This window comes from Xenopus laevis, chromosome 2L (assembly GCF_017654675.1).
Source record: "Xenopus laevis strain J_2021 chromosome 2L, Xenopus_laevis_v10.1, whole genome shotgun sequence".
In the NCBI taxonomy this organism is placed as follows: Eukaryota; Metazoa; Chordata; class Amphibia; order Anura; family Pipidae; genus Xenopus; species Xenopus laevis.
The window spans coordinates 141862638-141876655 of record NC_054373.1 but is presented as its reverse complement, the minus strand read 5'-3'; the positions used below and the strand labels follow the sequence as shown (position 1 = coordinate 141876655).

Sequence of the window (14018 nt, the reverse complement as noted above, 5' to 3'; positions counted from 1 at the left end):
TGCTATCATTTTTTTTTTTTATTTTAAAGACTTAAAAGTCTGGAAAGACATGAACTTCTAATCAAATGTGAAATTACATTCTTTTTTCTCCAGTGTACTTTTATGGGTTCCCTGTTTGCCCAAGAGGTCCACAGACAACTTCATGGACAATCACAATGTTAATACAACTGATCAATAAAAAAGTGGTGCATGTAATTATAGGCCCACCGTTTTTAGCACCCTCTAGTATGGAGGTCCCCAACCTTTTTTTTACCCATGAACAACATTCAGAAGTAAAAAGAATTGAGGAGCAATGCATGCATGACAAATGTCCCTGGGTGGTGAAAAAGAAGTGCTGTGATTGGCTATTTGGTAGCCTTATGTGGACTGGCAGCCTACAGGAAGCTGTTTGGCAGAACATCTGGATTTTATGCAAGTAAAAGTTGCCTGCAAACTAGAAGTTTAAAAATAAGCACCAGCATTGAGATTACTGGGAGCAACATCCAAACAGTTGGTAAGCACATGTTGCTCATAAGCAACTGGTTGGGGATCACTGCTCTAATAGATGGAGTGCCTCAGGTTGCATATATCTGATGTAGGTGGACACCCATTAAAGTCCCCACTTAGGATTTGTTCATTGTAAAGGGTAGGGCAAAAAGATGACACACATTTGGGCAGCGAAATAAAAATTGAATGAAAATGCCAATACAAAGGTTAACAGGCCTCTGCTGCACTACTTGAGTTCTAAAATATCAGAGAACCCTGTTCTTCTCATATGATGGTGGTATGAATGTGAGCAAGTGTCATGTACCATCAAAGTCATGCATCTTGTGACATTTATAAGAAGTTGCATAACTACTGCAAAGGTTAAAGCAGCTGTAAACTACCTTGCCCCAGGATCCATTTGCTCTTTTGCTCTCATTTATGAAGCAGAGTGTCGCTTCTCCCAACAGGGAGGTGATTTGGGTGGAATGGGAAGAATGTGCATGGCCAAGTGCTGAATCAATAAACTCCAAAGGTCCCAAAGAACATGATCTTTAACTTCTCCCTAACATCACCTTTTTAAGCAAATGAGAACTAGCTGGAATGCCACACACCAGTGCTTAGACGGATTTATGTTTAAAGCAAACTCCTTGGGCGTACTAGAAATTGGCCCTGCTCCCAAAGGACAGGGGGACAAGCTCTGGGACATGTAGAAATGTGTACGGCCCTTAAATGATCAGTTACAAAGTGTTCGCTTTTATTTTTCCTTTTACATTTCAATTTTGTAACAAGCAGCTACAAATAAAATATTACTTGGCAACAAATCTTGTTTTACATGAGAAAGGTTCTCATTTCACAGAGCTTACAGGTTATCTGCTATGTAACCATGAGCCTTTTTGCCCAATTCAGCTTGAATGGCTGCCTCCCATGGCTTCAAAGCGGTTTTTCTAGTGTTTCTGAAGCAAAGACACAACTTTAAACAGTGCAGGGTAAAAGCACATTATATTTCCTGACACTAGAAGGAAATATGTAATGCATTTTGTAGCTAACAAGCACGGAAACAATGATAACTAGCCTTCGCATAGTCCTAAATGCATCCTCATAGGAAAATATTTTTTTCCTATGAATTGATGTTATTTATTGTACAACCTGAGTCAAGGGCCCACCACCTGTCTCTCATTACTGGCCATTCCCTGATGGAGCGCCCGACCCTGACTGCATCACATTCTATCATTATAACTGGAGCCACTTTAATATAATCAGAACAAATAGGCCCAAATGATGAACTCATACAATGTTCCACTATTGTCTAAATAGAGTGGTTGCATTTTTTATATGCAGCCCACAGCACTCTCCCTGGAGAGTTGTAGTGCAACAACAGTTGCACCCTAGTTATGATCAGCATTCTGAAAAACATTAAAAAACAGCAGCCATAGCTGCCTCAACCTACAGGCAGAACTCCTGTAATACATGGATAACAGCATAGCAGCCCTATGCCCTAAATTATTTTAAAAATAACTCATAATTATGGCTTCATTTAGCCATAAAACATAAATATAAAAAAGTGTTTTACTTTGCCTAATGTAAACCAACATGCTGAGATTATAAAAGCATGGATTGAAATGACTAATATGCAGGAAACCACCCAAGTCGCAAGAATAAGAGTTGCACTGGGGCAAAAGATGAAGCTACGTATTATTACAGCAAATTTTTTATTCAATATATTAAATATATATATTAATCGGAAAAAACACATACTGTAAATCCAGTAAGATACACAAATATAAATGTTTCTTTTCAAAAAATTACACATATTTACACACAGCTCAATGGCTGTGGGAACCATAGTCACCGCTGAAGAGGGCAGCTTTGTATTTCACAGAACTACAGTATTTACAGTTTCTCTTAGTTCTATATACAAGACTTTACAAACTGGCTGCGATTGTGGTGGGTCCATCCTTTCTGACCTATTTGACAACAGTTGCATGTAAAAAGGGTGAGTTTTTGCAGCAGGACAGACCCGTTCAACAGAAGCAGTGAGGGGTAGGCAATTTCAGAACCAGATGATCTCTGCAAGTGTTTCAATAAAAATAAAAAAACATATTTGAACATGAGACAGTAGAAGGAGGAAAGAAATTTAAAAAAAGTCACTTTTAACCAAAGGCACATCTGGGTTCTCTGTAGTATTAAAAATAAAGACTCCTAGTAAGATCCAGTAGATTACACTGCACTGCAAATCTGCTGACCAAGGCACCGAATGTCAAACTATTTTGAATGTTCCAAGAGTTTCCTCTTTTCACTTAGAGCATCTCTGGGCCCAAAGGCAAAAGCAGAGCAGCTTCAAAAAGGCAAAGTATCCATAAAGATCTTATCCACAATAGGAGGGGGAGGCACCAGATCTTCTAGTTTTAAGTAAAAGATACGCTGAAGACCCTGCGTACAGAGGGTGCGGAGCTCTGGAAGTTTCCCCAGAAGCTTGGACAGGCAGTTGGGTCTGTTCTGTTCATTCATGGAGGAGGGGATATGCTCTTTAAGGCAGTTGATAATCTGGCTTTGAAGTTCCTCAACTTTCTTAGGTTCCTTCAACCCATGTCGATCTATTGAAGAGAAAAAAAGAAAATCTCTTAGCTTTCTCAGCTGTGGAAAGTTCATTCCCTTTTCTATTTATCAGATTCTTTGCAAGTCGTTATTGTTCTGCAATTTCTACCATTAAATATTTCTACTGTGTCTTTGGCCCTTTTCTGCTGATCAGTTTGAATAGAGATTTCTTCCAATGGGAACATTAAGTTGGGACTAGTTTGTTGATCAAAAAGAAACAAATAATACACATAGGTAATAATTGGTGATCCTGGAGTCTCTATAAAACTCCAGTCTACATTTTTGGCTAACTATATTAAAAACATTTTTTATTTTGCACAGCCTTTTATTTTAACACTGAACTGTTCCTTTAAAGATACAGCCTTAAGGCCAGTGGTTTCAATAGAGTGGGTAAGTGGACCAGCCTGAAAATGTCTAGTTACACCGTACAAATCTGAGCTAAGATAGGTCTGAAAAAACTTTGGTCAATAAATCAAAAAAATCTAAAAAAAAACAAAAAATAATTTTTTTGCTCTAGGCCAAACAACAGGTAATGGATGTATATTTAGAAAGGAAACACTCATCCAGTCTCTTTCTTCTGCACTCACCTGTGACAATGACAAGAGCAGAGAGGCAGGAGAAGGATGGGACATCAATGTTCATGCGCTGGAGGCTGTGTGAAAACTCAATAATTGAATCTATCCATTCCCCAAAGCCTCGGACACATTGTGTACGATGAAGCACCACACCATTGCAGAAGATCAGCTTCCCTTCCTCTGGTCTTGACCTGTTTGAAGAGAGAAAAATGTCACGGTTACAGTATGTATCAATGTGAATGGAACAAAGTAATAAATAAAGATGGATGTAAAAACATAGTTTTATAAGGAGGCTTTTTGCTAGACATGTATTACCAATTATCGTGCTGTTCTGATTGTAGCTATTTGGAAACATTGCAAAGCTCTGAATGGTTCAAGCCAACGGCCTTGTGAACTTTCTACCAGCTGGTTCTAAGTTGCCTGTTCTAGAGCCAATTATTTTTAGCATTAACCAAATTGCTGATTAGGTACAGATACTGTTTTTATTCCTATCATTACAGCAAGTTAAGAAATAGTAATTGCCATGGTCTGGTGTATTGCACACAAGTATGTGAAAAAAAAGACTTGTTTAGATACAGCTACTCCTAACCTATAACTGAGCTGTGGTTTCTTTAAATCTAAAATCAGTTTGGATTAACAGCTCCATCCAGTGCCAAACACAGGCCTTAATTTGGTCTAACGTTTGCTTTGGCCGGACTCCACTTGGGAGAATCTGATTTCCCTGGCGGGCAGGTAGTTGAGCTCTTCTCGTTTATAACTGCATGTCCTGTCTAATGTTCAGTACAAGGATTAGCAGGGAGAAGCACGTAACGCCTGCCTGCAAGTGACAGCTGGTTTACCTGTAAGCCAGGCGCAGAATGAAAAGCTCTAGAAAGGCAGATTCAAGCAGTAGGTCTTGATCTTCTTTGGGGAGATCCACAAATCCCTGAATTTTCTCAGCCCACTTGCGAATGACTTCCAGCGAGCCAGAGAGAAGGTCGTAGAACTGCTGCACATCAACAGAGCTTTCTTTCTCTAACTGGAGTGGCACGGTTTCCTGGAACTAACAGAGATAGATACCAGAGTTAATCTTCAGCAATAATTACGTTTTATATACGAAGCTAATAAATAAGTGTGGTGTAAATGCAAATGACACCAAGGAACTGCTCAAATATCAAGGTGAATATCCTTAATTCCTGCTATCAACAGTCCTTTTTACGGATGAATACATATGAATATTTGAAGCTGGGGAAAGTACTAATAGAGGTATAATATTTCATCATAGTGTCTTTAGAGGGTTACATATGTTAGGAAGATTTCTTCAGGCGCAAACTCCTCATCTGTTGATGAACAACCACTACCCCTGGCCTTTAAGAGCCATCTTTTGAGTTGGCCAGGTGTCAAACCCGTGTGCTTCATTCAAGGCTTTTCTAAACTTTAATAATTAATAATGTACACTTACCTTGGAATAGTCCAGCTTAGAGGAGCTCGGGATTGAGTCAATGTGCGCTCGCACCAGTGAATTGATCAGGCTAACTGGTGAGGACTCTGCAATTTGTTTTGGTTTTGATGGGAGCCGACCTCTCCTGCCTTTCAAACTGTCAGTTCGTACAACTGAAGTGAGAAAATGGCCAATAAATGCATTGGAAAATGAATCAGAATAAAAATGCAACATGAACAGCATGTTCTTCAAATGTTGACAAAACTCAGCTAATATGTGGTTTGTAAATGACTGTGATTTCTCCAGTGCTCCAGGTTAATTGGCACATTGTTAGTATTTGCTTAATAAGTCGATCTACTCCAAATCTACAGTAAGCGGTTTCAAAGCTATTAAGCGTTGTATGGGCATTCACACAACACATGGTGCTAGGTAAATTAAAATGGACACCAGTCTTCCTCTTAAAGGATGGGCAGAGCAGCCATTTTGAAAAGCAGATAGCTAGGATCAGGTGCAAAACAGTGGACATACTTTTTTTTTTTAAACCTTTTTTAGTATAATCATTAATATCAGTCTGGAGACATAGATAAAAGTGTCTTTTTGCAGGGAATAATCATACATACCTTCTTTTACCATTCCGACGACTAAGCATTTCTGGAACCGGCAAAACTGGCAGCGATTCCGTCGTCTTTTGTCCACGGGACAGTCCTTGTTAGCCAAGCAGATGTACTTGGCATTTTTTTGTACAGTTCTCTATGAGGAGAAAAGGGAACAATTGTCAGGAGAAGCAAGATGCCAGGCCAGGACAAAGACCCTACTGTTCCCATTTATTTTTGTAACATTTCTCTTGTGTTGGACTGTTCCTAATATCAAGTTGACATTTGGCTCTCGGAGAAAGAAAGTGTTTCACCTATCTGAATTAGCAGGGCTTTTCTTCTAAGGCACCTGATTTGCCTACAACACAACAGACGTGGCCCAAGATATGGAAAAACAAATCATATAGGGGATGATCTCACCCATTGATTTGTGCAAATGAAAGTTGTGCCAGCCAACTCTGAGTCTTAAAAGTAGGATAACACTGCATGTATCCAGGATCCTTATATCTCTGACAAAGTCAAAATAACTATTAACGTGAGTGAAAGTACTTTGTGTTTTGACAGATACGAATATAATATTTTAAAAGTTTATGGGGAGTGTCTCCAAATGTTTAATGGGTAATTTACAGTAGATCACTGCACATAATACAGGCATCTTACATTTTATGTACATTAAGTTACAGCAGTGATGCCAACATGGAAACTATACCAACGACACTCAAGCTTAGCTTCCTAGGATCGACCACTTTTCATTTCCAATTTAGATTTTCTTTCTTTTACAGGAGCAAAGTTCTATGCAATATGGCCACTGCTAAAACACTAATGTTTTCTGTTTGTGTCTATGTTTTGTAACAAGCTTGTTCTACCGAATTTGATTTACTGCTGAGTTAGAGCTTGACAACATGCCCAGCTGCCTTGTCCCGGTGTCTCAGTCTGGACCTATTTCTGGGACTTAGTAACTTAACAGATTCTCAGGTGTGCAGCCCAGACCACGACATGGCATCTGAGGAGGGTGCCCTTATTGCTCAGTCAAATGGAGAGAGAAGTAGGATGAATCTCTCCTAATTATTTCAACTTATTCCTATTGATACAGATTTCTATTCTTTACATTAGAAGTCACAAATAATGTGTGTGTCTTAGATTACTTAGTTTACACCCTATATCATTTACACTCAACAGTGAGATTAAGTACATTACATCTTGATTGATCAGTTGAATACATTACTTTACCCCTTACAATCTGCAACTGCCTACAGCTAAAGATCTCCATATGTCTTGAACAGTCTGAACCACATTTTGAATTACTACTGTAGAACAATATGGGGGGGGACCTAGCGGGTAACTGAAGGAAGCGATTTAAAAAGGAACATCATTTACATTTTGGATCTTAGTTTCTGTCAAGGGACAACTAATGTTTTGAAAGCAGTGTACCAAACTACAATGGCTGCATAATTTTGGATAAAAGCCTGAAAAATTTCAGCACATTAATGTGAGCTGGCAAAATATTTAACAACCTGGCCCTGAACATGTCAATATGTGAAGTAGCTTCACGAAGTATCATGGCACATCAAAGCGTGCGTTTTGCTAGGTAATGCGATTCTTACTTTTTCCACTATGGAAGGGGTTAAGGTTGCAGCTTATTTCACACCGTTCCAGCACCTGCTGCCTAATGGAAACTTTTGGTCCCCTAGCCGCTGTTTAATTGGTGTTGGGTTCCTTCTCTTATCCCCAGTTTGCCCCTGCTCGATCCTTTCAGTTGACGTTAGAAAAGGCAGCAGAGATGATCAACTATTGTATGACTGGGCCAAGAAACTGTAAACGGGAAAGGACAGCTGCTCCTGTTTAACACGAATGGTTTTGGGACGAGCCCCTTTTCCTCATCCCAAAGAACGCAAATCAGCTAAAGCGCAAAGACTGGGTGGCTCACAGTCAAATTTAGGTGCCAGATCTACTTGCCAAGTCTGGAGCCAACCAGCAGCCTGGGAGACCAACAGGTGAGGCAAGCATAGCTTGATATAAATCATGAAGCCGAGTGAACAGTTACAAACTGAACGCTAATTTGGAGCTTACCTTAAAAAATCCTTTACATCCTTCACAGGTCCGTACTCCGTAATGTTGGCAGGAAGCATTATCCCCACATACAGCACACCGTCCCTCATTAGAACTGGGACTCCGTGTTTTTGAAGGGGATAAAGGACTGTCCAGTAAAACGGAGCTGTCAAGTACCCCAGGTGCCTGACCAAGAGGAACAGCAGGAAATCCTCCTGAAGAGTTCTGTGCCAGAGCAAAAACATCAGTATCCACAAGTTGCTGATCAAGTCTGTGTGTTGCAGGAGCTATCTTCAGGGGATTGGCAGCCATGTTTGGGCTGTGAGCTGGAGTGCCAAAGGAAAAAAAAGTCTGTTGTGAAATACTGTTTTTCTGTTGCTCGGTCCAATGCCGCATGTTGTCATAGTTCTGGGTTGGTGAGTATGCACCATATGAACACTCCCAAGTGGGCAGCTGAGGGTTCTGGAACCCTGGTGTCGAAGGAGATGGAATAGAGCAGGGACTGCCATAATAGTCTGATCCACTGGACGACATGGTTTCGTCCAGTTGGTTTGTGAAGGAACCTGGGTAGCAGCCAAAAACCTGGAACTCCTCCACTTTCAGGGAGGACTGCTGATTTGAAGAAGGGATCTGGTAAAGAAACGCGTCAAATTCTCCAGTGTATCCGTCCATGAAAGTGCTAAAACTGGGCAAGGAGGTGGAAGCTGCAATTTCACTGTTAACAAGGTCCATGGTGAATTTGCCAAACTCAGAATTTAAGATGTCTGGTACATAGTTGTCACAGGGACCTGCACATTGAGACAGACTTCCATGCTGAGCTTGAATACAGGGCATTTCTGAAACAGAACCAGGGCACAAAGTCACTTTTTCGGTCAGGAGAAATATAACACAAGTAGGTAGAAATCGAACAATTGTAATCACTGATTTACTGCATACAATCCCAACAATATTTGACTTTTTAAAAACTCTACCATGACAATCCCAACAGTTACTAATATATAAAAAAAGCAGAGTTGTTTATTTATGTGAAAATGGCACTGTGTATTTCAGACTAGAGAGATGTTGTACACTGGTCTCGCACATAAAGCAATTTGCTTAAAATATGGATCAAGTTGCAAACGAAGGCAGAATAGTGTGACAAGACAATGTGTGGCTTGTTGTATAAGATGCTTTTTTAATGAAAATTGCACTTTCATATGGCCATTTACAGAGTCTGCGTTGGGAAGTTAAAGGTAAAAGCACTTTTCTCTATACAATAAATTAATTAGTAAAATAATAAACAAATAAAATCACAATTATGAGCACTTTTTGCAAATGGAGATCTTTCATGTGTCACTTATATAAAGGGAGGAGAATAGAATATATCTTTATGAGAAACGTCTTATTCCCAAAGTTTTGTTATGGGCCCAATAACTCCTAGTTACACTGCTGCTTCCATCAACTGCTGCCTTTGAATAATATTTTAAAAATGTGGATTATAAATCAGATACACAAACTGGTCAATGTATTATACTTTTCCCAAAGATGCAACCTGCATGTCATATAGTTATCACCATAAAGAAAAGCAGGATGACTTCACTTTGAATGGCTTGCTGCACATTTATGAGTTGTATCACTTTGTAAGGGTAAGTTAATTGCCAAGCCTCTCTTCCACTAGTGCATTCTACCTTAACTAAAACAGGTGTGGGGGGGGGGGGAAATCAAATTTTCAGGGGGTCCCTGAGGCTTAAATTAAGTTACAAGGAATAGGCAGTCCTTGATTTCTGAATATAAGTGTAGAAAAGTATCACTATCTTGTGATGTATATAAAATAAGTATTAATTTAAGTCGGCATGGGGAAAAAATCTGCTGCTGGGATCTGCCAGGAAACCTACATAAGTAAAATATTTCAGCTGCTACAGATTTTCTTTGGAAGAAAAGCTTAAACTTGCCATCCAGCTTCTTGAAGTCACACCCCATGACAGAATGTCACTCCAATAAGTAGGGTGTCGATTGACAGCTCAGCTTCCCATGATTATCTGCACTGATTGTGTCATAGAAGTCAAGTGATTCCTATAAAACAGCAAAGTGCACTTGCCCAAAGAGTCATTGTCGGCTAGCCTCCGAAGCCTTTAATGGCAGCTCAGAATCAAAAATGTATCTTTATGTTTTGTAAATGGAGTATTTAGAATGGGGCTGCTGTGGCCACAAAACAAGAAATGGTTTTATGTTCAGCTCCGACACGTCCTTCATTATCATTTCTGGGGGTTTTCAATGTCTGGTCAACACTCGTTTCCCCCTGTGAGGTGCACTAAAGGGAGGCCTGCACATTTGTTGTTTAGCTGCCGACAAAGGCCATATTGATCCAACACAACGAGACTGTTTTAGAAGCCTTATAGGTTAGAGACTTCCCCACGGGAAATGCAACCGGTACGAGGAGATAGGGGACTGCTGAGAGCCAAGAAAGCACTTTGCACAAGAACACAAAAGCACTGCAGCCCATTTGTCCCAGAAAGGTTAACCCTCCCTATAATGTACCTGAGATTCTCATTTACAGTAAGAAAAAAAATAAATAAAAGAATTCCAAGTTAGAGGTTTAAACTTCAGGACTTAGCATGCATATTCTTACACATAAGATATATATACAGTATTAGATAGAGATAGTTGTATAGATAACAAGAAAGTAAAACAATGCCATTCATTTATGGCCCTAGGTAGCACCAATGAACACATCTCATAAGACAAAGAACAAGACCATGAAATGCAATGTGATGTCCCACTGGCGGCCCTCTAGCGATTTCACGATTACAAATCCCAGCATAATTGCTGTCAAGGGATTGTGTGAGTTGCAGTTGCACAACAACTAGAGTGATCTGCAGCTCAGGTCTGTTTCTGAGGGTGAACCCTCAATGATGATCAGAAGCATGCATATCACCTATAGGATATTGATGTTTGCAGCTAGCCACTAATACATCACTTATTAAACACACACACAGACACAGTGATGATCTATAGAGAGAGAGATCACTGGGAGATGAGCTGCATATCTGTGAGTACATATGTACAGCAGCAGCAGCAGCATCAAGTAAGAGAAGTACAAAGCAAAGAGCCTCTGCACCTGTTGCTGTACAAAGAGCTGCCATGGAAGCTTCTAATGCACACCACTAATATCCACATCCAAAACGATTATTTCCATGGGGGGAAATAAAAAAGAAATAATTGTGCAGGTGATGCCATTGAAATGCCCCACTACAACCTCGGCCGATCAATGGCTACATACAATCTCTGCAAAGAGCCACACACACTCACATGCAAACGATAATAATATGAGAATGAGCAAATAATTACCTTTCCCCCTTGCATGCATGTCTACCTCCCAAAGGGCTTTATCTAGAGCGCTATTAACCCCTTGTTATTGATAGGGCGAGCTAGGCTGACATACCAGATCTCCCCGCTGCGGGCTGTCCGCTGGGGTCAGTGTTGCACGGTGCCAATGAGAGCAATGGGTTACTGTGCTGTAGTCGCTGTCTCCAAGCTCACTGGGATTCAGTCCTGCATCTACATGTTATTAAAGCCTCCGTGACGCACATGGGCGGGGTCCTGTCAGAGGGAGTGTGTGACGCACAAGGGTGATCCTGCTCGTTCCCCCATAGAAGGACACGGGGGCGTGGCTTTTCCGGTAGCAGACGGGCAGCGTGCTCCTGGAATGTATCTGAGTGACGCAGGCTATTTCCTATGACGCAGGCAACATTGTTTGATCTATTAATAGGACCCCACGCTCTAAAAATAGCTCCGACCCTGAAATAGTAGTCAGCAGACAGGGGGGACACCGTGCTTGAACGTCACCAGCGGTCTGTTATAGCCCATGGTACGAGGTTTCCCGGGGATTCTCTTCACAGTTACGGCTCAAAGGATTCCATGGGCACTTGAGTTATGGAAAGGTGGCGGCCAGGTCTCTCCCTTTACTATGAGTCTGTGATGTAATGGCTTATTGCTAACGATATATACCCTGTGGCGTTACTGCGTGTTTACATTCAGAGAGGTGCTCCCCCCCCCATCAGAAATTCAATGGAATATGCCGGGCGCACCGCTTATTACTATGCGCCCGGCATATTCCATTTAATTTCATGATGGGGGAGCGTCTCTCTTTATATAAACACAGTAAAACCACACGTTTAAAAGTTGTTAGTAAAGCCCATAAGCTTTCCTTTTAGCTCTATACTACAAGTATGGGACCTGTTATCCAGAATCTCTTGCGTTTTCCAGATAAGGGGTCTTTCCTTAATTTGGATCCTCATATCTCAAGTCTACTAAAAAATCATTTAAACACGAATTAAACCGAACAGAATTGTTTTGCCTCCAACGAGGATTAACTGTATGTTAGCTGGGATCAAGGTCAAGCCTCTGTTCTATTATTACACGGAGAACGGAAATCATTTTTAAAATTTTTGAATTACTTGATTAAAATGGAGCCTTGCCATAATTCAGAGCTTTCTGGATAGTGGGTTTCCAAATAATGGATCCTATACTTGTATACAGTGTAGATGTCATTATGTACTGTAATGTTTCCCTCAAACAAAGTTGAAGTGTACCAGTCATATTCATGGGTATTAACCCAAAGCCCCCAGCAACAGAGGGGCCCCTTGAGTGAAGGGGGGTGGGAAGGATGGCAGATATAATTGCATAGGACATATGCTGAATAACAGTTATTAGTAATGTTATCAAACAGGCAGCCCTTAGCTTTTGGACTGGAACTCCCTGCGTCCCACCTGAAAGCTGCCAGGAGTTGTAGTTTAACAACAGTTTGAACTGTTGTTAAACTAATGTCTCTCCACCCCTAGATACAGTCCAACCCTATCTGTTGCTAGACTACATTTCCCAGGATTCTCTGACAGCAGGTGGTTTGTTATAGGAGCAGTGGTTTAAACACTGCTGAACATGCCAGGCATAAGCATTTATTTTATCTACTATTTTACACATTTGGGGGCTGGATTATTATAAAGCAATGCCAATATGCCATGCAAAAGGTCTATGGATATCTTGGGCATGCTAAGGGCCATCTTCTCCCGAGCGGTCTTCTTCCTGGATTAATCGGCATCTTCTGGCACATGCGCAGTAGGAGCATTTACCGGTACGGATCTACTGCGCATGCGCCGAAAGTCACGAAGACTCTGAAAATGTTATAACTTTCGGCATGCGCCAAAAACGCCGGTCAAAGCAAGAAGAAGACCGCTCAGGAGAAGATGGCATCTGTGAACTCCGTGGACAGGACCTGTGCAGAGGGGTGAGTAACAAGTTAGGGGCATTTGCCCGGGGGACAGGTAGGCCAGGGATTTTTGCACCCAGGGGGTTTCCTTCTCCTTTAAGGTGTACTGCATGAGGCACCAAATGTAACTCTCTATATGGGGAAGGAGGTAGGCACATTCTAAACTGGAGATCATTAAAGGAGACATATTGATAAATAAACTCTCTCCCCTAATATTGTAGGAGATAACGTATACTATCTGGTACTGATTTTACTTTTGGCTGTAAATTAACATTATCTTTAAAAATGGCCCTTTATTGGAGCTCCCTATAGAAATGGGCGTGTCCCAACAGTCCTTGCCAGAAGCACAGTAGGAGGGGGACAGGCAATCACAGCTCTGCAGTCACACTGCAAAGGCAGGCTTCAGTTCCCTATCAGGTCAGCCTAGCTGTTGATTGGTTCCTGTCCTACAGTGCAGTGTGCTGAGCGCAACCGGCTCCCCTGCACAGCCTGGGAAAGGAGGCAGCAAGAAGTGGAACAGATGGGCAGGAGTGGGACTAGTAGGGTATTTGCAGAAATTTTCAATAAAACAACCAGAAACACTTCTTTTTAAAAGCACATTCTTCTATATCTAAGAGAGTTCAATGCACTGGTACATTGATGTTTTTTTTACATAATATGTCTTCTTTAACAAATAAGAAGTGTTTTGCTGTGGGCTACTTACATAGAGACAGGAGGAAATTGTCTGTGACAGGTAACCCAATAGGTTTTATAGCTTTCTCAGCCAGTGAAAGTAAAGTGCCAATTGGTTGCTTGACATTGGCAACATTCACCTGTTTTTGCATAACCCAAATACTGTTAAATAATGTTTGCTTTTTTTAATGAAATATTTAATCCCCAAAACAGCTGTAGTAAGCATGCAGAGTGTTTAGGTGTCATTGCTAACAGTGATATCCCAGACTTTCTGGTTTTCAAATTGACAATAATGCAGATGGAGCAAAGTTTAAAGAGGCTCTAAACACCCATTGCAAACATAATGTAAATGTTCTATTTTTTAGTTGAGGCATTAGCAGTTTTAGACTATTACAAGTATAGGA

General features: G+C 40.9%; 1 protein-coding gene across 3 annotated transcripts in view; it reads right to left on the bottom strand.

The window, feature by feature from the left end:
* Positions 1–2160: 2160 nt before the first annotated feature.
* Positions 2161–14018, bottom strand: part of nr4a1.L (nuclear receptor subfamily 4 group A member 1 L homeolog) — a 32201-nt gene continuing 20343 nt past the window's right edge. Inside the window, exons 1-7 of one of the 3 annotated variants that reach the window (XM_018244736.2) lie at positions 11119–11267; positions 7719–8533; positions 5676–5805; positions 5077–5228; positions 4475–4677; positions 3648–3826; positions 2161–3059 (exon numbers count right to left, since the gene is read on the bottom strand). In XM_018244736.2, the coding sequence (XP_018100225.1) occupies positions 2803–3059; positions 3648–3826; positions 4475–4677; positions 5077–5228; positions 5676–5805; positions 7719–8531 (1734 nt within the window). In that variant the 5' untranslated portion in view covers positions 8532–8533; positions 11119–11267 and the 3' untranslated portion in view covers positions 2161–2802. 3 annotated transcript variants of the gene reach the window in all.